Source organism: Tachyglossus aculeatus, chromosome 9, assembly GCF_015852505.1.
Source record: "Tachyglossus aculeatus isolate mTacAcu1 chromosome 9, mTacAcu1.pri, whole genome shotgun sequence".
Classification (NCBI taxonomy): domain Eukaryota; kingdom Metazoa; phylum Chordata; class Mammalia; order Monotremata; family Tachyglossidae; genus Tachyglossus; species Tachyglossus aculeatus.
Window position 1 is genome coordinate 26,472,316 of NC_052074.1, and position 24,597 is coordinate 26,496,912.

At 45.8% G+C, this 24,597-nt stretch overlaps 1 protein-coding gene across 1 annotated transcript in view; it reads left to right on the top strand.

The window, feature by feature from the left end:
• Positions 1–15,331, top strand: part of EHD3 (EH domain containing 3) — a 33,048-nt gene extending 17,717 nt beyond the window's left edge. The window contains exons 3-6 of the mRNA XM_038751509.1: positions 228–325; positions 9,555–9,967; positions 11,760–11,924; positions 13,371–15,331. Coding sequence (XP_038607437.1) covers positions 228–325; positions 9,555–9,967; positions 11,760–11,924; positions 13,371–13,898 — 1,204 coding nt within the window. The 3' untranslated portion in view covers positions 13,899–15,331. The remainder of the gene's footprint in view (positions 1–227; positions 326–9,554; positions 9,968–11,759; positions 11,925–13,370) is intronic.
• Positions 15,332–24,597: the final 9,266 nt, after the last annotated feature.

Here is a 24,597-nt window from a genome sequence, read left to right on the forward strand (position 1 = left end):
TATCATTATTATTATTAATCAATGGTATTTGTTCAGTACTTACTGCGTGCAGAGCATTGTACTAAGTGCTTGGGGGCGGCCGGTACAACCGGGTTGGTAGACAAGAGTCATTGCAGATGTTTCTTGTGTTGTACTCTCCCAAGCGTAAGCACTAAGGTACAGTGCTTTGCACACAGTAAGCGCTCAATAAATGCAATTGAATGTTTTCTGTTCTGGCTTTCCTGCAGGTTTGTTTGCGCCCAGCTGCCCAATCCCGTTCTAGAAAGTATCAGCGTCATCGACACGCCAGGGATCCTGTCTGGGGAGAAACAGAGGATCAGCAGAGGTAAGAGGGACGAATGCTTTGCAGCGTGGCTCAGTGGAAAGAGCATGGGCTTTGGAGTCAGAGGTCATGGGTTCGAATCCCGACTCTGCCACATCTGCTGTGTGACCTTGGGCAAGTCACTTAACTTCTCTGAGCCTCAGTTCCCTCATCTGTAAAAATGGGGATTAAGACTGTGAGCCCCACATAGGACAACCTGATCACCTTGTAACCTCCCCAGCGCTTAGAACAGTGCTCTGCATATAGTAAGCGCTTAATAAATGCCATTATTATTATTATTATCTGGAAACCGGTGACCGTGGAGCAATAGCCCGCCCAGACTCTGGAAGTCTTAGCCAGTCACTAAACTGTGACCACCAAAATGAGTGAGGTTTCTTTGTGGCAGTCAGGATAATACTGCTTTTCACCACTGTTGAAACTCTGATGACTGATACTCTATGGGAAACTATCTCTCCACCCCAAGGGGATCATCCCTAAGAAGCGGGAAATGTCCAAACCAAACCAGCCCTTCTGTTCCTTTAATCATTTTTTTAATGGTACTTGACAAGAGAAATTTATTAAGCGCTTACTGTGTGCCAAGCACTGTTCTGGGCACTGGGGTAGATATAAGGTAATCAGGTTGGACACAGTCCCTGTCCCCACTTGCCAACTTGTACTTCCCAAGCGCTTAGTACAGTGCTCTGCACACAGTAAGTGCTCAATAAATACGATTGATTGATTCACGGTCTTAATCGCCGTTTCGCAGATGAGATAACTGAGGCACAGAGAAGTGAAGTGACCTGCCCAAGGTCACACAGCAGAAAAGTGGCACCACTGCTACTAGAACCCAGGTCCTTCTGACTTCGAGGACTGTGCTGTTCCCACTAGGCCATTAAGTGCTTACTCTGTGCCAGACTAAAAGCTGGATTAGGTAAAGGTTGGACCCAATCCGTGTTCCACATAGAGCTCACAGTCTTAACCCCTATTTTCCAGATGAGGTAACTGAGGTACAGAGAGGTTAAGTGACTTGCCCAGAGTCACACAGCAGACAGGTGGCAGAACCAAGATTAGAACCCAGGTCCTCTGATCCCAGGCCCATGCTTTTTCAACCAGCTGCTTCTGGGGCCTACGGAAAACCTGGATTCCTTAATTAGAAAGATTACTCTATTAGTAAAACCCATCTTCCCGGATGGTAGTTCTAGAAACCTAATAATGTAGCTTGCATCTGGATTTAGTCATCCCCGGGATAATAAGAAAATAATAACTGTGACATTGTGGAGAAGCAGCTTAGCCTAACAGAAAGAGCAAAGGCCTGGGAATCTGAAGAATGGGGTTCTAATCCCACGTCCAGTCTGACATGTGACCTTGGGCAAGTCATTTAACCTCCCCGTGCCTCAGTTACCTAGTTACAGCTGACAAATGAGCATTAAGGCTGTGAGCCCTATATGGGACAGGGACTGTGCCCAACCTAGTTAGCTTGTATCTACTCCAGTACTTAGTAGAGTGCCTGACACATGGTAAGCACTTAATAAATACCATGAAGAAAAAGTGTTTAACTGCTTTGTATGTTCCAAGCACTGCCCTAAGCTCTGGGGTAAATAGAAAATATATAGTTCAGATCCAGTCCCTGTCCCATATGGGGCTGACAGTCAAAAGGTGAGGGAGAATGCATATTTAACCCCCATTTTACAGATGATGGAACTGAGACTGTGAGCCCACTGTTGGGTAGGGACTGTCTCTGTATGTTGCCAACTTGTACTTCCCAAGCGCTTAGTACAGTGCTCTGCACACAGTAAGCGCTCAATAAATACGATTGATTGATCAATCAATCGTGACTTGCCTAAGTTCACACCTCAGGCAGGTGGCAGAGCTGGAATTAGAACCCAGGACCTCCGACTCCCAGCCCCAGGTTCTTTCCATTTAGATCTGCCGCTTCTCAAAATCATTCATATTAATGAGGTGGAGACAGCTAAATCTGGGACATTTCACTTCACTGTCCCCTTCCCAATCCTCTGATTCCATCCCCATCACTCTATGCCCCTACCTAGCTGTCTCCTCCCCACCTAGAGCAATGAGAAGCAGAGTGGCCTAAGGGACAGAGTGGACATTTATATTAATGTCTTTCTCACCCTCTAGACTGTAAGCCCATTGTGAGAAGCAAACATGTCTGTTAAGTGTTAATTGTGTATTGTGCTTGGGAAAGTTGTGGTCAGGGAATTTGCTTGTTTATTGCTGTGTTGTACTCTCCCAAGCGCTTAATACAATGCTCTGCACACAGTAAGTGCTTAATAAATAAACTGAATGAATGAAAAAATGAATTGGAAGCCAAGAACCAGCCCTGGCCAGTATCTGAGCCCTTCCGACATAGATAGGACATAGTCCTACCTCCCAATATCCTTATCTCCCAGGGAATTTGTCTGTTTATTGCTGTTTTGTACTCTCCCAAGTGCTTAATACAGTGCTCCGCACACAGTAAGTGCTTAATAAATAAACTGAATGAATGAAAGAATTAATTGGAAGCCAAGAACCAGCCCTGGCCAGTATCTGAGCCCTTCCAACATAGATAGGACATAGTCCTACCTCCCAATATCCTTATCTCCCAGGGAATTTGTTTATTGCTGTTTTGTACTCTCCCAAGTGCTTAATACAGTGCTCTGCACACAGTAAGTGCTTAATAAATAAACTGACTGAATGAAAGAATGAATTGGAAACCAAAACCAGTCCTGGCACAGTATCTGAGCCCTTCCGACATAGTCACTAGGGATAGACAGGCCTCTTTCAATCACCAATCAATAGTACTTTTTGAGTGTTTAGTATGTACCATAAACTAGTTGGTCTTTTATGGTTTAAGCGGTTGGTATGTGCCAGGCAGTTTACAGACGAGGTAACTAAGGACTAGAGAAGTGAAGTGACATGCCCGAGGGCACACAGCACTGTGAGCCCCCACTTCTAGACTGTGAGCCTGTTTTTGGGTGGGGATTGTCTCTATTTGTTGCTGATTGTACTTTCCAAGCGTGTGAGCCCACTGTTGGGTATGGACTGTCTCTATATGTTGCCAACTTGTACTTCCCAAGCGCTTACTACAGTGCTCTGCACACAGTAAGCACTCAATAAATATGATTTTTTTATTTATTTTACTTGTACATATCTATTCTATTTATTTTATTCTGTTAGTAAGTTTGGTTTTGTTCTCTGTCTCCCCCTTTTAGACTGTGAGCCCACTGCTGGGTAGGGACTGTCTCCATATGTTGCCAACTTGTACTTCCCAAGCGCTTAGTATGGTGCTCTGCACACAGTAAGCGCTCAATAAATACGATTGATGATGATTGATTGATTACTACAGTGCTCTGCACACAGTGAGCACTCAATAAATACGATTGAACGAATGAATGAACAAGTGGCTAAGGCAGCATTAGAACCCAAGTCCTTCTGACACCCAGGGCCTTGCTCTATCCACTAGGCCACTCTGCTTCTAGTGAGCTGTGCAAATCCGCCCTTCCACCTAGCTCTTCCTCCCCACTTCTATCCGACAGACCACCACTCTCCCCATCTTCAAAGCCGTACTATAAATCAGCGGTATTTACTGAGTGCTTACCACATGGGGAGCACCATACTAAGCACTTGTCGCTACGAAAGAATTGGTCGGCACGATCCCTGCCCACTCCGGGAGGGTCCCATCTCGGTGCCAGCAAGGCAGGAAGGCAGTCGGTGAGCTGCTAAAAATAGGAATGACTCATTCCAGAAGGCAGCGGGAGACGACCTCGTTTCCATGTGTGTGGCTGGTAGCTCTGCCCGGCCCATCTGGACTACTGTCTGCACAAAGCAGGTCTGTTGAAGGAGCGGTCGGCAACAAGATAGCCTGTGTTCACGCCAAGGTTTTGTGTGTCCTGTAAAATGAGAATCTCTGTTCTCCGAGAGGCCCCCTCCGTTCCCTCTTCTTTATCTGTCCGCTCTCTCTGTGGAAGCATTTCCAGAGCGAGGCGTTGGAATACCTCATTGCTCTGGTACCCGAGGTGCTGCCTCAGTGGGAAATATTTCCAGAAGCAGAGGAAGGATCCTCTTAGGTTAAGCCAGCTCAGCAAATAGGAGGCTTTAGACTGTTATTCCCCACGCCGTCCCGCCGGCATCTGATGATGGGGAACAGCCGCAGGCTGAAGGGAGGCAGTATCCATAGAAGAGATCGTGTTTTAGGTGTGCCCTCTGACGAGGGAGTCCCCTGTCGAGATTGCTTGGACGAACCTCAGTCCTTAAACTGCAGGATGAGTTACCGTGCGAAGCTATTGATTCTATTGATAGGGAGTCTGGGGCTACAGATAGGGATAGAGAGTCATAATAATAATTATGGTATTTTTTAAGTGCTTATTCATTCATTCAGTCGTATTTATTGAGCGCTTACTGTGTGCAGAGCACTGTACTGTATTTACTGTGTGCCAGGCACTGTACCGAGCTCTGGGGTGGATACAAGCAAATTGGGGTGGACACAGCCTCAATCCCTGTTTTACAGATGAGGTAACGGAGGTAGAGAGAAGGAAAGTAACTTGCCCAAAGTCACACAGCAGTCAAGTGGATTAGAACCCATGCCCTTCCGACTCCCGGGCCCATGCTCTATCCACTAGGCCTTGCGAGTGATGGTGAGTGAGCTGAGTGATAGGGATTCGAGTGAGAGGGAGTCTAGTAATAGGGAGTCATTTATCTTCTCTTTGCTTCAGTTCCTTCAGTTCGCTCATCTAATGCCAACCTACTCAGTTGTACTTAGCTCTCATCTATCTCGCCGCCGACCTCTCGCCCGCAGAATTAGCGGACACATTCCCTGCCCCAAAACGAGCTTACAGTCTAAATTACAAGTTTCTCATGGGCAGTAATCATGTCTTCCAGCTCTTTTTATCATCATCAATTGTATTTATTGAGCGCTTACTGTGTGCAGAGCACTGTACTAAGCGCTTACAGCTGTGCATACAGTAAGTACCACTGATTGATTAATTGAATGAAGTGGGCAGGAGGGGTTTTCTGCTATAATTCTTCCTTGTCTATGGCATGTTTCTTCCTGCCTATCCCCCCTGTCCATGCCCTGCCCCCACCGACCTCTGGGCCGGTGGTAGTTTGGATTGGCATTAATTTCCAGTCTGCTTTGGGCCCTAACTAGGGGGATACAGTGTGATTGCTCAGCGGTGCAAAGGTCTTTGGGAAGAACTGGGCCTCTGACTCATCAGACTCAGCTCCAGGACTGATCCTCTCAGGCCGAGCCCTCTCCATTGAGGGGGTCAAAGAGATTTCAAACTAGCCTGGACATAATTATGAACAAATACACCCTCCCGAATGCGGCCTTCTCCCTGTAAATACCCAGAGACCAAAATTAACAAAGAAGTCAAGAAACAGCATGGCTTAGTGGATTGAGCACGGGCTTGGGAGTCAGAGGACCTGGGTTCTAATCCTGGCTCCTCCACTTGCCTGCTGTGTGACCTTGGGCAAGTCATTTAACTTCTCTGTGCCTCAGTTACCTCATCTGTAAAATGCCAATCCTACTCCCTCCTACTTAGATTATGAGCCTCATGTGGGAAAGGGACTGTGTCCAAACTGATTATCGTGTGTCTACTTTAGCGCCTAGAACTGTGCTTGGCACATAATAAGAGCTTAAAGAGTATCATAATTAAATTAAATTCTTATTTGGCCGAGAAGACAGGGGACTATTTCCAACACTCTGCTCACCAGAAGCCAATAGCATCTGCTCCTCACGATCAGGGAAACAGGACTCGGTGTGTTCATAAACGATTCAGAAGTCATCAAGCCCCCAGTTGAGAGATCAGAAAATGCCTTTTGACAGAGAAGACACGTTTCTGAGACATGGAGTCGGTAACTCCTGGATGCATTTCTTTTCACGAAATGGTGTTTGTTTTCATCTTATGGCAAATATTTTCAGATCATTTGCCCCCATGCAGCTGGGTACATGATGGTTTCCAGCTTTGGGGTGGTCTCGTAGACATAAATTAGCAGTCAGGGACGAAGGAGAATCTATCCTACTCTCTACTATTTAGCAAAATCGTTCTGAAAAGGATGTGGGAAATGTTTGTAAAGAATTCTGAGATGCATAAAAGACACTGAGAGGCTCAGATATCCAGAACAACAGTAAGGACAATGCTTTATACATCAGTATTTACACGAATCACCAGGATTAAAACTGCAAGTCCCACGTAGGACAATGGACTGTGTCCAACCTGATTGGCTTTTACCTACTTCAGTGCTTAATACAGTTCCTGGCACACAGTCAGTGCTTAACAAATACCATAAAAACGAAAACACCCTGGTATTGCAATTACTATTATTATTATGTAATATTTTAAATGATGATAATGATCACAATGATAATAATAATATAAACTTACGAATCAATTCCATGCTTGTTACTCCCTCTGGACTCTCAGTGCACCCTAAAAGTGGCCAAGGTCGCAGTGAGACAATATTGGGTTCTTCCTCGGTATCTCCTCTGTCAGAATTCAGCAGAACCTTCTGTACCCGCTGACTGACTGGCAGCCCTGAGGGGAGAAGTAACCAGAAAATTCCACGAAGTTGAAAAGAGCAAACTTTGTCTCTCTCACCTGAGTCATGAGACAAAAGATATAATCTTGAGATCCCTACCAGCTCTTCTGCATGATTCATTTTTGTTTGGTTGGTTGTTGTTGTCTATGTGCCAGGCACTGTACCAGGTGCTGGGGTAGTTACAAGCTAAGCAGGTTGGACACAATCCTTGTCCCACATGGGGCTCATAGTCTTAATCCCCGTTTTACAGATGAGGGAACTGAGGCCCAGAGAAGTTAAATGACTAGGCCAAGGTCCCCCAGCAGATAACTGAGGGACCTTACCTCCTTTACCTCCCCACAGCACCTGTATATATATAATAATAGCATTTGTTAAGCGCTTACTATGTGCAAAGCACTGTTCTAAGTGCTGGGGGGGATACAACATGATCAGATTCTCCCACGTGGGGCTCACAGTCAATCCCCATTTTACAGATGAGGTAACTGAGGCTCAGAGAAGTTAAGTGACTTGCCCAAGTTCACACAGCAGACATGTGGTGGAGCCGGGATTCAAACCCATGACCTCTGACTCCAAAGCCCGGGCTCTTTCCACTGAGCCACGCTGCTTCGCTCCATATATATATATTTAATAATGGCATTTATTAAGCACTTACTATGTGCAAAGCACTGTTCTAAGCGCTGGGGAATTTACAAGGTGATAAGGTGATAAGGTTGTCCCACATGGGGCTCACAGTAGATATATATGTATATATGTTTGTAGATATTTATTACTCTATTTATTTATTTATTTTACTTGTACATATTTATTCTATTTTATCTTGTTAATATGTTTTGTTTTGTTGTCTGTCTCCCCCTTCTAGACTGTGAGCCCGCTGTTGGGTAGGGACTGTCTCTAGATGTTGCCGACTTGTACTTCCCAAGCGCTTAGTCCAGTGCTCTGCACACAGTAAGCGCTCAATAAATACAATTGAATGAATGAATGCATGAGTGAACTGACAGAGGTAGGATTAGAACCCAGATTCTCTGACTCCTAGGCGCATGCGCCTTAGTTTACTCTGCTTCTCATAATGACTGTAAGCTCGTTGTGGTCAGGGAATGTGTCTGTTTATGGTTGTACTGTGCTCTCCCAAGTGTTTAGTACAGGGTTCCACACACATGGTGCTCACAGTCTTAATCCCCATTTTACAGATGAGGCCCAGAGAAGTGAAGTGACTTGCCCAAGGTCAAGCAGTAGACAAGGGGCAGAGCCAGAATTAGAACCCAGACCCTTCTGATTCCCAGGCCTGTGCTCTATCCGCTAGGGTGGGGAATTGGGAGATTATTTATGGAAGACTTCCAAGAGGGGATGCGATTTCAGTGGGGCTTTGAAAGCATGGAGAACGGGAAGGGAGTTCTCATCGGGATGGAGAGCTAGATCCAGGGGTCGATTAGATTTCGTTGAGGGCAGGCGCACCTAAAATTGACTAAGCACACAGAATTACTCTCTTCCCCTTCAAAGCCTTATTGAAGGCACATCTCCTCCAAGAGGCCTTCCCTGACTCAGCCCTCGCCTTTCCTCTGCCCACTCCCTTCTGTGTCACTCTGATCCGCTCCCTTTATTAACATGGCTCAGTGGAAAGAGCCCGGGCTTTGGAGTCAGAGGTCATGGGTTCAAATCCTAGTCGGAGCTGTGTGACTTTGGGCAAGTCATTTCACTTCTCAGGGCCTCAGTTACCTCATCTGTAAAATGGGGATTAAAACTGTGAGCCCCCCATGGGACAACCTGATCACCTTGTAACCTCCCTAGCGCTTAGAACAGTGCTTTGCACATAGTAAGCACTTAATAAATGCCATTATTATTATTATCCTCCGTCCAAGCCCCACAGCACTCAGGTACTATTATTAGTATTAGTATTAGTACTATTAGTACTATTATTAGTACAGTGCTCTGCACACAGTAAGCGCTCAATAAATACAATTGATTATTAAGCATCGTCGAGCCATTTCCGATTCATAGCGACCCCATGGATATACTTTCTCCAGAACGTCCTGTCCTCTGCATTATCCGCAACCTTTCTAATGGTTCTTCTGTTATCTTTGTTACGGTCTCTAGCTATCTAGCTCCCGGTCGGCCTCTTCCACGTTTTCCCTGGACTTTTCCTAGCATTAGTCTCTTCTCCAGAGAATTAGGCTTCCTGATTATGTGTCCAAAATATGCTAATCTAAGTCGAGTCATTTGGCCTTCCAAAGACCACTTGGTTTGATTTGCTCCAAAATCCATTTGCTTGTTTTCTCCAACACCAACACCAACCTTCTCCAACACTACGATCAAAAGAATTGATGTTCTTTTTATCCTGTTTTTTCACCATCCAGCTTTCAGATCCATACATTGTCACTGGAAACACCAAAGAGTTGACAATTTGTATTTTCATGGCAACTGTTACATCAGCACATTTCATGACTTCCTCTAGGCTCTCCATAGCAAGTCTTCCTAACATTAATCTTCGGCGTACTTACCTATGATTTACTTATTTATATTAATATCTGTCTCCCCCTCCGGAATGTAAATATGTCCGTTTATTGTTGTAGCGTACTCTCCCAAGTGCTTAGTATAGTGCTCCACACACAGTAAGCGCTCGATGAATATGATCGAAAGAATGAATGAATGAACTAGACCGAACATCCACTGGCGCGTCTCCGCCTCCCCTAAACCTGCCCTGTCTTCCTCCCCAACCCCGTAGGATACGATTTCGCGGCCGTCCTGGAGTGGTTCGCCGAGCGGGTGGACCGCATCATCCTGCTGTTCGACGCCCACAAGCTGGACATCTCCGATGAGTTCTCCGAGGTCATCAAGGCCCTCAAGAACCACGAGGACAAGATGCGGGTAGTGCTCAACAAAGCCGACCAGATCGAGACCCAGCAGCTGATGCGGGTTTACGGGGCTCTCATGTGGTCCCTGGGCAAGATCGTCAACACCCCCGAGGTCATCCGAGTCTACATCGGCTCCTTCTGGTCCCACCCGCTGCTCATCCCCGACAACCGTAAACTTTTTGAGGCCGAAGAGCAGGATCTGTTCAGGGATATCCAGAGCCTGCCGCGGAACGCCGCTCTGCGGAAGCTCAACGATCTCATCAAGAGAGCTCGGCTGGCCAAGGTGAGTCCTGCCCCTTGAGAAAATACAGCTTGGCGTAGTGTGGACTGGGAGTTGGAAGGTCGTGGGTTCTGATCCCGGCTCTCCCGTTTGTCTTCTGTGTGACCTTGGGCCAGTCACTTTACTTCTGTGGGCCTCCGTTACCTCATCTGGAAAATGGGGTAGAGACTGTGAGCCCTAAGTGGGACTGGGACTGGGTCCAATCCGATTTGCTTGTAATAATACTAATAATGATGGCATCTGTTAAGCGCTTACTATGTGCAAAGCACTGTTCTAATCGCTGGGGAGGTTACAGGGTGATCAGGTTGTCCCACGGGGGGCTCACAGTCTTAATCCTCATTTTACAGATGAGGTAACTGAGGCACAGAGAAGTTAAGTGATTTGCCCAAAGTCACACCGCTGGCAATTGTCGGAGCTGGGATTTGAACCCATGATCTCTGACTCCAAAGCCTGGGCTCTTTCCACTGAGCCGCGCTGCTTCTCATTGTATCCACCCCAACACTTACTACAGTGTCTGGCACACAGTAAGTGCTTAACAAATACCATTATTATCATTACTATTATTATTATTATTATGGCACTGAGGACAGTTTTGGGCCCAGGCGGGGAGGCTGGGCAAGCAATGCCTGGTGGGAAGGAGGGCAGGCTGAGAATTTGGCCAAAATGGTTTTTTTATAGTATTTTTTAAGCACTTACTATGTGCCAGACACTGTACTAAGCACTGGGATAGATACAGACTAATCAGATTGGACACAGCCCATGTCCCACATGAGACTCAGAGTCTTAATCTCCATTCTACAGATGAGGGAACTGAGGCCCAGAGAAATTAAGTGACTTGCCCAAGGTCACACAGCAGACAAAAGGCAGAGCTGGGATTAGAACCCAGGTCCTTCTGACTCCCAGGGCCTGTGCTGTCTTTCACTAAGTCCAGCGCTTAGAACAGTGCTTTGCACATAGTAAGCGCTTAATAAATGCCATTATTATAAGTAGATACAACCACAGTCCATGTCCCATATGGGGCTCACAGTCCTAATCCCTGTTTTACACTTGAAAGGACTGAGGCACAGAGAAGTGAAAGGATTTGCCCAAGGTCATATAGCAGACAAGTGGCTGTGTCTGGATTAGAACCAAGATCCTTCTAATTCCCAGTCCCGTGGTCTACCCCTGCTTTATCACTTGTGTGCTGTTTGACCTTGGGCAAGTCAGTTAACATCTTTGTGCCTCAGTTTCCTCATCTGTAAAACAGAAATTAAATCCTCCTCCTTCCTATGTAGACACTGAGCCCCATATGGGACAGGGGCTGTGAAAAACCTGAATATCTTGTATCTATCCCAGTGCTTAGGACAGTGCTCGTACTTAACAAATACCATAATCATTAGTAGTTGTAATAGTAATGGTATTTACTGAGGGCCTGCTGGGTGCAATGCACTGTACTAAGTACTTGGAAAACTAGAACAAAAGGATCAATCAGTCAGTGGGATTTATTGAGCACTTACTATGTTCAGAGCATTGTCCTAAGTGCTTGGAGGAATACGGTGCCACAGAATTAGCCGACATGTTCCCTGCCTATAACATGCTTCCAGTCTTGAGAACAAGATGCATTCCCTGCCAAAAATGAAACAACTGGGGAGCAAAGGAATTGGTAAGAAATTAAATGGTGGTAGAAAAGGCAGCAGGAAAGAGTGGGGTGAGGGAGTTGAGATAAGGTCGAGAATTGGGAGATGACGGGAGGGGTGCAGGTAGAAGAGAGCCGTCAACCACTGCTGTTACTCAAGCCTCCCTTCGCCCTCCTCAGGTCCATGCGTACATCATCAGCTCCCTGAAAAAGGAGATGCCGTCAGTTTTTGGGAAAGACAATAAGAAGAAGGAGCTAGTGAGCAACCTAGGAGAGATTTATGGAAGGATTGAACGGGAGCACCAGATCTCACCCGGGGATTTCCCCAACTTGAAAAAGATGCAGGTAAGCGGAGGGTTGACTCACCTAGGAAGGGGATCGGCCATCTTGCGTTCATCCCCATCGATCCAACGGAAAGGGCGCTGCTCTGGAAGTGGGGAAACTTGGATTCTGGTCCCATTTCTGCCTGTAACAGGCTAATTTGGGAGATAAGCACTTGGGCTCCTTGCCGTTGGCTGCACCCTTACTCGGCTGTTTACTCGTTGTGTCATGTGCCTATCCCAGTGCTTGACACATAGTAAGTGTTTAACAAATAACTGAGAAACAGAATGAAGTAGTAGATGGAGCATATATCTATATGTTGCCAACTTGTACTTCCCAAGCGCTTAGTACAGTGCTCTGCACACGGTAAGCGCTTAATAAATACGATGGAATGAATGAAAGAGCCCGGGCTTGGTAGTCAGAGTTCATGGATTCTAATCCCGGCTCTGCCACTTGTCAGCTGTGTGACTTTGGGCAAGTCACTTCACTTCTCTGTGCCTCAGTTACCTCATCTGTAAAATGGGGATTGAGACTGTGAGCCCCACATGGGACAGGGTCGGTGTATAACTCGATTTGCTTGTATCCATCCCTGTCTGGCACATAGTAAGTGCTTAAAAAATACCATCATTATTAAATAGGAGTATTATTACAGACACCTGGATTCTTATCACAGTTTTTGGGAAAGTCACTTTCTCTCTGTGCTTAATGATAATAATGATAATAATTTTTAAATGGTTACTGTGCGCCAAGCACTGTACTAAGCGCTGAGGTAGATTCAGATAGTCAGAGCCACCTCTGACTTCCAGTTCTGAGTCCCAGCCTTTCTACTAGCCACGCTGCTTCTCGGCTTAGTTTTTTCATCTGTTAAATGGGAGTGAAACAAAACACAGGCCTCAGGGATACATTCAAATTGATGAGTGAACAACATTTAAGGAAACCTTCATGCACTGCAAATATCGACTGATTGACTAATGTTGGACTGGGGGGGGAAGAAAAGTGCTGGATGCGTTCAAGAAACCTGATGATGTCTACAGACCTTGCCTTCTCTCTCTCCCTCTCTCAACTCAAGAAGACCTGGGTTCTAATCCTGGCCCTGCCACTTTTCTGCCATGTGACCTCGGGCAGGTCACTTGACTTCTCCGTGCCTCAGTCACCTCATATGTAAAATGGGGATTGTGACCATGAGCACCAAAATAATAATAATAATTGTGGTATTTGTTAAGCGCTTACAATGTGCCAGGCAATTTTCTGAGCGTAAGAGTTAATCAGGTTGGACACAGTCCCTGTCTCATGTAGGGCTCACGGTCTTAATCTCCATTTAATAGATGAGGGAACTGAGGCACAGTGATTTCCCCCAGGGCACTGGTGGTGTCTACCCCAGTGCTTAGTACAGCACAGGGCACACAGTGAGCACTTAACAAATGCCATTAAAAAGAAAAAAGAAATTCTCTTGCCTCTTTCTCCTTCCAGGACCAGCTGCAGGCTCAGGATTTCACCAAATTCCAGCCCCTGAAGAGCAAGCTGTTGGAAGTGGTGGAGGACATGCTGGCCCGCGACATCGCCCAGCTCATGGTGCTGGTGCGTCAGGAGGAGATCCAACGGCCCCTCCAGATGGTCAAGGGAGGGGCCTTCGAGGGCACCCTGCACGGGCCCTTCGGACACGGCTACGGGGAGGGGGCCGGCGAAGGCATCGACGATGCCGAATGGGTGGTGGCCCGGGACAAGCCCATGTACGACGAGATCTTCTACACCCTGTCCCCCGTGGACGGCAAGATCACGGGCGCCAACGCCAAGAAAGAAATGGTGCGCTCCAAACTGCCCAACACTGTGCTGGGCAAGATCTGGAAGCTGGCCGACATCGATAAGGACGGGATGCTGGATGATGAGGAGTTCGCGCTGGCCAACCACCTCATCAAGGTCAAGCTGGAGGGCCACGAGCTCCCCAATGAACTGCCCTCACACCTGCTGCCCCCGTCCAAGCGGAAAATGGCCGAGTGAAGAGGAGGGGGTCTCAGCCAGGGAGCGGGGACGGCTCGGAGGGAGAGCTAGGAAATGTGACATTTCAATCAAACACCCACATACCCACACATGCCCTCTCCCTCTCTCTCCCCCGTCACGCGTGGTCACCGCTCCGACATCCAGATACAGGCGTAGGATTTTAAATCTCCACCTCTTCGTTAGGGGAAATCACCTCTTCCCAAGTGGTTATTTCTGTCCCGGATTGGAGACGCTCAGACCTCGTCGGGGTAGAAGTTCCGGGCACTTGACCTTGTGTGTCCACGTCCTCGTCCCCACCTCCTCACACTAGCTCTGCCCCGCACGGCCCTTCTGTCTTTGGGATTCCTCAGATCCACCCCTCCCACGTCGAAAAGTAGTCCCTGCTGTTTTGGAGGTTGAAGTCCCCCAGAGATGACACTGGAATTCATAGCTGTTGTGTTCAAAACAAGGAATCCAAGCGGAAGGGAAAGGCTTTATCATAATACACAATTATTTCTTTTGTTGGCTTCCTAATATATGACCCACGTGGGCAGAATCAGAAATATGAAGAACAGGGGAAGCAGAAGGAGAAGGGTAATAAGAGAGAGACACCATTTCAACCTCTGTGTCTATGATGGAGGGGAGAATTCAGCTCGGCACATTAGTAAGCCCTTAATAAATACCATTATTATTATTATCAAGCGCTCGCTGTGTGCAAAGCAGTGTACTAAGTGCTGAAGGCAAATGAGTGGGGAACGGCTTTTGATCTGGGATCCATCTCTAGCTGTTTCTCGGGGTTGATCTAAGTCTCGTCCTTGGCTCTGCTGGCCCTGGGCCCATCCGATTAGTTTATCTAGGGAATTCTGAAGGGATGGAAGAGCAAGGGAGCCGGCTGGAGCCAGAGCAGGGTGTGGACATCAGACTTAAAGCTGAGGCCCAATTCACTAGAGGGGTGGTACAGCGAGAAATCAGAGAGGTGTGAGAAAAAAGTCGCACTCTGGAGGTTGTCAAGTTGCAGCCCTTCACGCTCTAAAAACGTTGCCCAGGGAGAAAGATTGTCTCCTCTCCCCTGTCAGGAAGGATCACGGGCCTTCTCATTTCCAAGATTGAGCCCTTCTCCAACTGTGAGGCAGCCGCTTTTTCTCCGTCCCCACCAGACGTGTCTTTTTAGCAAGGCTCCTTTTCCCCCGAGATTGTATTTTTGCCAACATCCGGCCGCCTTTAACCTCCCCAAATCCTTCCACATCTCTTCCCGCTTCTGGTCTGCTCTCTGTCACTTTATATGCCGTGCTCTTACCGTGCTGAAGAAAAACAAAGACGAGATGAGTGTAATTTATTTTCTATCTCTGTGTTCATATTATAGAGAAAAATATATAATGTAACTATGTATGATGTGCTTATTACTTCAGTGCATTTATCACTCGTCTTACTATTAATACATTAACCCCTTTTTACCCTTGTCCCAGAGCATTATTCAAAGGGCTGAAGGAAGGGATGGGTTTTTTTTTTACCATGGGAAATGAGTTTTATTATAAGGATCGGATTGCCTGGAGTCTGTTGGGGGATACCTCGTGTTCTCTGCCCTGAAGGAGGATTGGAGGAGAAATGGGTGGAGGGAGGGAGGAGGTTTGGGTTATATCTCCTCAGAAGGAAAAGGGGCCCATGGTCTGTAACCTTACCGTTCCCACGTCGAAGAGACATGACACTTAAACAGTGCACCATGACATTGTTATTTCCCAAGTTTCTCTTCCTTCCTTTCTCCCAGGGATTTGTGTGAGCTTCCCCACCCCGGGTTATCTTGCTTACAGGAAGAGAGAGTTCAAGGGTGGGACAACCCCCTTTTAGCTTCACCCTTGGAATCGGTCAGAGACAAGGAGACTCGCTGAGAGTGACACCAGCTGCTCATTTTGAAAATGATATAGACACGTGAAAGCAGAGGTCTAAGCAGATAGTGCTTCTCACCAGGAATAATAATAATGGTATTTGTTAAGCGCTTATTATGTGCAAAGCACTGTTCTAAGTGCTGGGGGGATACAAGGTGATCAGGTTGTCCCACGTGGGGCTCACAGTCTGAATCCCCATTTTACAGATGAGGTAACTGAGGCACAGAGAAGTTAAGTGGCTTGCCCAAGGTCACACAGCTGACAAGTGGCAGAGCCGGGATTTGAACCCATGACCTCTGACTCCCAAGCCCGTGCTCTTTCCACTGAGCCACACTGCTTCTCAGTATGCTCTCAGGAATCTCCTAACATGCCCAGAGCTCCTAGACTGGAAGCCCCGTGATGGCAAAAATTGCATCCACTTATTTACTCCGTTGTAATAATAATAATAATAATAACAATAATGGCATTTATTAAGTGCTTACTATGTGCTAAGCACGGTTCTAAGCGCTGGGGAGTGGCTCAGTGGAAAAAGCATGGGCTTTGGAGTCAGAGGTCATTGGCTCAAATTCCGGCTCCACCAGTTGTCAGCCGTGTGACTTTGGGCAAGTCACTTCACTTCTCTGTGCCTCAGTTACCTCATCTGTAAAATGGGGATTAAGACTGTGAGCCCCACGTGGGACAACCTGATCACCTTGTAAACTCCCCAGCGCTTAGAACAGTGCTTTGCACATAGTAAGCACGTAATACATGCCATCATTATTATTATTATCAGGTTGTCCCACGTGGGGCTCACAGTCTTAATCCCCATTTTACAGATGAGGGAACCGAGGCACAGAGAAGTTAAGTGACTTGCCCAAAGTCACACGGCCGACAAGTGGCAGAGCCGGGATTTGAACCCATGACCTGTGGCTCCAAAGCCCATGCTCCTTCCACCGACCCACGCTGCTTCTCCAGTTAGCAGTTAGGAGAGTACACCGGTACAATGCTCTGCGCACCATATGTGCTTCATAAATACCATTGATTAATTATAAATAATAATAATAATTATGGAACTTGTTAAGAGCTTACAATGCACCAAGCTCTGTTCTAAACGTGGGGGTAGATACAAGTTACTCACATCAGAAAGGGTCCTTGTCCCCTATGGGGTTCAAATAGCAGTAAGGAGCGAAGGGTGAGAGCTACATTGTTGTAGGAGAGCAGTGAGGTGAGTTAGGAGGGGGCAAGGTGACTGCTTTAAAGTGATTTATTGATCTGTAAGAGATAACCTCCTCCTTGGTCATTACTTCTGATCTACTGCTGCTGGAAAGTGCTTAAGTGCATTTCCTTGGGGGCCATATTACTGGAAAAGCTCGGTTCACTGGCATGATTGCCAAGCCACTGCTGCCCGCTTCTCTTCGGTTAAGGCCTCGCCGCATTTTACCAAGGCGCTGCCCAGAGAATCCGCATTAGAATGAGAAGCAGAGTGGCTTAGTGGGTACGGCACCGGCCTAGGAGCCAGAAGGATCCGGGTTCTAATCCTGGCTCGGCCCCATGTCTGCTGTGTGACCTTGGGCAAGTCACTTAACTTCTCTGGGCTTCGGTTACCTCACCTGGAAAATGGGGATAAGAGTGACAGCCCCATGGGGGACAGGGATTATAATAATAATAATAATAATGGCATTTATTAAGCGCTTACTATGTGCAAAGCACTGTTCTAAGCACTGGGGAGGTTACAAGGTGATCAGGTTGTCCCTCGTGGGGCTCACAAATTTAATCCCCATTTTCATCATCATCATCATCATCAATTGTATTTATTTAGCGCTTACTGTATGCAGAGTACTGTACTAAGTGCTTGGGAAGTACAAGTTGGCAACATATAGAGACAGTCCCTACCCAACAGTGGGCTCACAGTCTAAAAGGGGGAGACAGAGAACAAAACCAAACATACTAACAAAATAAAATAAATAGAATAGATATGTACAAGTAAAATAAATAGAGTAATAAATATGTACAAACATATATACAGGTATTTTCCAGATGAGGTAACTGAGGCACAGAGAAGTGAAGTGACTTGCCCAAAGTCACACAGCTGACAATTGGCAGAGCCGGGATTTGAACCCATGAACTCTGACTCCCAAGCCCGGGCTGCTTCCACTGAGCCACGCTGAATATGTCCAGCCTGTTTAGCTTGTATCCAGCTCCGACCTGATTAACTCGTATCTACCCCAGTGCTTAGAACAGTGCTTGACACCTAGTTAAACGCTTAACAAATACCATAATTATTATTATTATAATTATTCTTGAGCTTACATGTCTACTTAATTATGCTATCCCAAGCACTTATTACAATGCTCTGCACACAGTCAAGGCTAGCCAAGGCCCGCAAATCAGGACAATGATAGGGGGCAAAGATAGAGAAGCAGCATTGCGTAGTGGAAAGAGTCGGAGTCGGAAGGCCTGAGTTCTAATCCCAGCTCCGCCACTTGTCTGCTCTGTGACCTTGAGCAAGTCACTTTCATTCATTCATTCATTCAATCGTATTTATTGAGCGCTTACTGTGTGCAGAGCACTGTACTAAGCGCTTGGGAAGTCCAAGTTGGTAACGTCTAGAGACGGTCCCTACCCAACAGCGGGCTCACAGTCTAGAAGGGGGAGACAGACAACAAAACATATTAACAAAATAAAATAAATAGAATAAACATGTACAAGTAAAATAAATAGAGTAATAAATACATACAAACATATATACATATATACAGGTGCTGTGGGGAGGAGAAGGAAGTAAGGTGGGGGGATGGGGAGGGGGAGGAGGGGGCGCCTCTCTGTGCCTCAGTCACCTCATCCGTACAATGGGGATTAAGAGCTTGAGCCCCACATGGGACACAGACTGTGTCCAACCAGATTAGCTCCTATCTACACGAGCACTTAGTACAGTGCCTGGTATGTAGTAAGCACATAACAAATGCCATTAAAAAAAAAGGATGGAACGCCTTGATGCCTCAACCAATCCAGCGCTCTGGGGACATACTGCAGAATCTACCCCAGCACTTAGTTCAGTCCCTGGCACATACTAAGCGCTTAACAAATACCACAGTTATTTTTAGAAGTAGTAGTAGAAGAAGACACTGTCCCTTCCCTTGAAGAGCTTACAATATGATGGGGAAGACAGACACAGAATAAATGCCCAGGAGGGAAATAAGAGGGAAAGCAGAGATACCACTGCAAACGGCGAAAGCAAGAAAATCGTGAATAAATGAATCATTTAAACATGACAATATACTGTTCGTGTCATTGCAGAAGGTAGCTGACGGGATGATTATAAGAGGGAGGTGGAATTTCACTGGAGAATGCATTTCCCCACAGCACTTAAGTACAAATCTTTACATTATAATAAATTAATTATTTATTAATGTCTGTCTCCCCCTCTAGACTGTAAGTTCATGGTGGGCAGGGAACATTTCTGCCAACTCTATTGTATTGTACTCTACCAAGCACTTAGTACAGTGCTGTGCACATAGTAAGCACTCAATGAATACTATTGATTGACTGATACTGGCGGAGATTATTTTCGGAGGGGTTCAAAGGTGACTGGATGTGGTGTGGCAGATTTGAGGAAAGATGGGAACTTCAGGCAGAGGGGAGGGTGTGGACATTGTCAAAATGGGTGAGGTTCCAAGAAAAAAATCTTCCTGTTGAACTGCTGATTTCAGAGGTTCCTGCTCTGCAGGAAATTAGATTCCCAGAAGTATGTATTTCAAAACTGCCTCTGGAGCTAAATGGGTTACTGCCCTTTCCCTGTGTTTGTGGGTGGGAAATTTGCACCCTAGCAACTCAAAATGATCGAGGGAAATACAAATTGGATATGTGTTCAAGCCACTCTGATAAGAGGCAGGGCCCTGGGAGATACAGGGGGATCTTAGGGACCAAGATTTCATTGTGTGATGAGAGAAAGTAAGAAGGGAGGGCTTGAAGGAAGCAAGGAAACTGGATGAGCCTCGGTAGTGACAGGCTGGTCTTTTAACTCTGAAACTCTTAGCCTTTTTCAAACATATTTGGGTCTTGCCAGAGACCAAGGATAAGTGAGGTTAGGCATCCAACTCAAACAGTCATGACGGCAAAAACGTGATTTGCCATCACAACTGGAAAACCACTGGCTCAATGTTCCCCAACAGTCTCCTTGCCGTTGGCCTGTACAAGGTGAACTGTTTGACTAAATGAGGTTGGGAGATTATTAGTATTCTACACCATTCCTGATCTGCAATTCCAGGCAGCATTGAGAATATACTGTACTCTTACAGGCTCTTACATTTTTGACCAGTGTTAAAAATTACACTTACCGATGAGAAGAACCAGAAAAGACTTACCCTCTCATTGCATACCACTTGCAAAACTTCTAGCAGTATTTGAACCTTCACAGCGGAAGAGATCGATCAATCCATAGCATTTACTGAGCACTTTATGCACAGCACTGAACTACACACTTGAGAGAGAACACTAGAGTTGATGGAATTGTTCTCTACCCTCCACGGGCTTACACTCACATGGGGTAGACAGATTCTAAAATAAATTACAGGTAAAGGAAGCAACAGAGTACAGTGATATGTAGAAGCAGTGTGGCCTAGCGGAAAAATCACGAGTATGGGAGTCAGAAGGACCTGGGTTCTAATCCCGGCTCTGCCACTTGTCTGCTGTGTGACCCTAGGTAAGTCACGTAACTTCTCTGTGCCACGGTTATCTCATCTGTAAAATGGGGATTTAAACCAGGAGCTCCATGTGGGACATGGAATATAATAATAATAATAATAATAATAATAATAAATAATGGCATTTGTTAAGCGCTTACTTTGTGTAAAGCACTGTTCTAAGTACTGGGGAGGATACAAGGTGATCAGGTTGTCCCACATGGGGCTCACAGTCTGTATCTGCATTTTACAGATGAGGTAACTGAGGCACAGAGAAGTTAAGTGACTTGCCCAAAGTCACACAGCTGACAAGTGGCAGAGCCGGGATTAGAACCCATGAACTCTGACTCCCAAGCCCGGGCTGTTTCCACTGAGCCACGCTGAATATGTCCAGCCTGTTTAGCTTGTATCCAACTCGGTCTTAGTACAGTGCCTGGCATAGAGTAAGCGCTTACAAAATGCCATGAAAAATAATAATAAGTGCAGTAGGGGTGGGAGTGGAGTACCTAAGTGCTTAGGGGGCATGGACTCAAATACTAGTATTCTTTTCTGTTGGTATTTACACCTGTCTACTTGTTTTGTTTTGTTGTCTGTCTCCCCTTCTAGACCGTAAGCCCGCTGTTGGGTAGGGACCGTCTCTATATGTTGCCGACTTGTACTTCCCAAGCGCTTAGTACAGTGTTCTGCACACAGTAAGCGCTCAATAAATACGATTGAATGAATGAATGAATAGTAGTAGCACTTACTATGCGCTTTCTGTGCTGGGAAAGTATATACAGTAGGGAGAGAATTAAGGTGGGGAGTTGAGAAAGTAAGTGGAGCAAATGGAATTTCAGGAGGGTTTTGCAGACGGAGAGAGTGGTGACTTGCTATTCATGAAGCGGGAGGGAGTTCCAGAGGGGAGGGAGGATATGAGGAAGAGGTTGGTGGATAGAGAGATGAGAAGGAGGGAAGTGAATCTGAAAACAGAGCCCCAAAACTGGTTCAAGTGATACTCCCTAAACCTGCCACTACTCACCGTTTCAATCAATCAATCAATAGTATTTATTGAGTACCGACCACGTGCAGAGCATTCATTCATTCAATCGTATTTATTGAGCACTTACTGTGTGCAGAGCACTGAACTAAACTCTTGGTAACAGAGTTGGAAGACATGCTCCCTGTCCGCAACGAGCTAAGAGTCCAGAGGACAAGCTTACAGCCTAGAGATCCTACTTGGTGGATATCTGTGTTCCCAACCACGCCCTCTCTGAGCTACTTTCTTGTAGTGTGTCCCCAGAAAAAAAAACCCAGAACAACTTGATGTTGAAGTAAAGAGTGATGAAAAGACAAGAAGAGGAAGAAAGGGTTTTTTTTTTAAGTTCAGGCAAAGCTATTGACTTCCTAGATAAGTAAAAATGGAAACATATCATTGATTCCACAGTCACCACCAACACTTGAATCCATTAGTCATTTGCTAACAATACTACCTTCCCCAAATCCCAAAGGTCTAGGAGGAAGATTTGTCACGAGAATGACATGATTAGCAAGGCCTCTTGTCTTCCAGCATTGATTAAACAAGGGTGGGCTCAGAATAAACCTTTCATCTGCCACCTTCCAAAGTTTTCTCCATTTGGACATTTCAGCTTTTATAGGATCTGGCCCTGATCAGACGCATTAAAGCCAAAGTCCCCAAGAACTGGCAGTCCTCACTAGGTGTCTGGTTCCTACCATAAAGCAAACAAATGTGCTTTGTCGGTGATGATGATTTTTTAATAGCAAGGTTTCTCTCCAGATACAGCATTTTCATAACCTACGAGCCCCTCTACACTGTAAGTTCAATATTGGCAAGGAACGTTCCTGATAATTCTGTGGTACTGTACTTGCCCAAGTGCTTAGTACAATGTTCTTCATATAGTGAGCGCTCAATAAATAAAGATTGACTGATTGTTGAGGCATCTCCAGAATCTAAAAGCCTCCCTGAAACAGGTTGAAAAAACCAGTGTCTCCTCACCCCTAGTATGACAACAGTGGCTCAGAGACTTAATTTCACAAAAGATCACACCAGTTTATTGGAACCAATCAAACAATCAGTAGTATTTATTGAGTTCTTACTGTGGACAACTGTACTAATCATTTTGGTAAATACAAGTGCTTGGGAATGTAAACCCCTTGAGGTCAGGGCCTTGAACTGTCACTTTTTTTGTATTCTCCCAAATAGTTAATACATTTCTCTGCATACAGATGGTCCTCAAAAATTACTATGATAAATTGGCAAAGCTAAGAACTACCCACGTCTCCTAATTCCCCGTCCAAATTTCTGTTTAGTAGGTCACAAAAGCGATTTCAGATCCCAATTATTTCTGAGGCTCCATGTGGTGTGAAGCCCAGGGCTACTCCAACCAACTTGGGGGAGACTAGGAAAACTCTAAAGGAAAAGGGAGAAGGGAAAGAGGGAAGAGGAAGAATGGGAAACTGAAGAGAGTGGAAGAAAGAAAAGAGAGGGAAGGAGTTGGGGTGAAGGGAAGGGGAAAAAGGAGATAGGAAGAAAAGGAGAGGCGAAGGGGAAGGTGGAAAACAGGAAAAAGGAAAAGAAGGGAATTCTCTTTTACTTATTGTATGTTTGGGGTTTGTGAATGCTTGTCCTCGTCATGGGAATATAAGCTCTTTGAAGGCAGGGACTGGTTCTTTGGTTTCTGTTGTATGTACACAATAAATCCTCAGTAAATTTTGTTGAAATTGAAGGAAAAGGGAGAAAAATGGGAAGGGGAGGATTATTGCTACTACCTGCTTCCATTCCTCGCCATCTGGGCCCCAAGAAGTCCCCTCCCCAGCTCTACCTCTCAATCTATCCCCCGCCTCCCTTCCCCCAACAGTATCTACGAAGAGAAACACGGACCAGTATAGGCAAGCATCTCCCTCATGTCATTGACCCTTCCCTTCACCTGCAGGATGCATCTCAGGATGCACTTCAATCAGAACAGATACCATTTTTCCCTTGCTGTTTTTTGGCGTGTAAAACGTAGCCCAAAGAATCCGGAATAGGTGGTGGAATTTCAGGGTTTGTCCAGCTAGTCACCTGACTTGCGATCAATTTTAAAAGAGGAATGCGCAGGGGAACGGAAATATGCCAAAACATCTGAAATCCTCAGACAGCCTACCTCCAGTTGCTCTAGCCGCGCATCCCAAATTACATCTTAACGATGATAATAATAATTACATTTGTCAAGCATTCAGTCTTTCAATCATATTCATTGAGCACTTACTGTGTGCAGAGCACTGTACTGTTTGGGAGAGAATAATATAAAAATAAAACAGATACATTCCCTGCCCACAGTGAGCTTAACAGTCTAGAGGGGGAGACAGACATTAATATAAATAAATAAATTACAGATAAAATAAATCAGTTACAGTTACAATAAATCAACTTCAGGTATAAGCAGTTATTAAATGCCAAGCACCATTCTACAAGGCAATCAAGTAGGACACAGTCCCTGTCTCACACGCGGCTCATAGTCTAAGTAGAAGGGAGAACAGGTATTGATTCCCCATTTTGAAGATGAAGAAACTACGGCACAGAGAAGTTAAGTAACTTGCTCAGGGTCACACAGCAGATAAGTAGCAGCGCTGGAATGAGAAACTGGTCCCCTGACTTTCAGGCCCGTGGTCTTTCCCCGAGGTCACTCTGATTCTCTACATCTGATTTTTTGAGTCTAAGTCAGGGGCTATTTTGGAGGAAATCTGTCTCATGACTTCTCTGTCTGACTCTAGGATGCGATGGAAAAGCCAACGTGATGAATGAAAAGAATTGCATCAGGAAGTTTTCTCTTTCAATTAATAAAACTCCCTGCTTCTCTGAATAGCTCAAACTCTTCCCTTTCCTATCAGAAGAGTCATCGTGTACGCATGAAAGTTTCATTGTTCTTGGGATTAATGCTGTCCTACTCAGGAACGCGATGGAATCTCAGATATGTCTAGGAAGACAAATAAATACACTTGGACATGATGCTTTTAGCCAGCCCAATGGAGAGCCGGTGATAAATGTGTCTTAAGTCACTACTTCTCTCCCAGGCAGACAGCGCTTTTTTTCCTGCCACCAAATTCTTGTTCGGCCTTCAGGCAGGGAATACACTTACCAAGTCTGTTATACTGTTATATTGTACTCTCCCAAAGACCTCAGTACAGTGCTCTGCACAC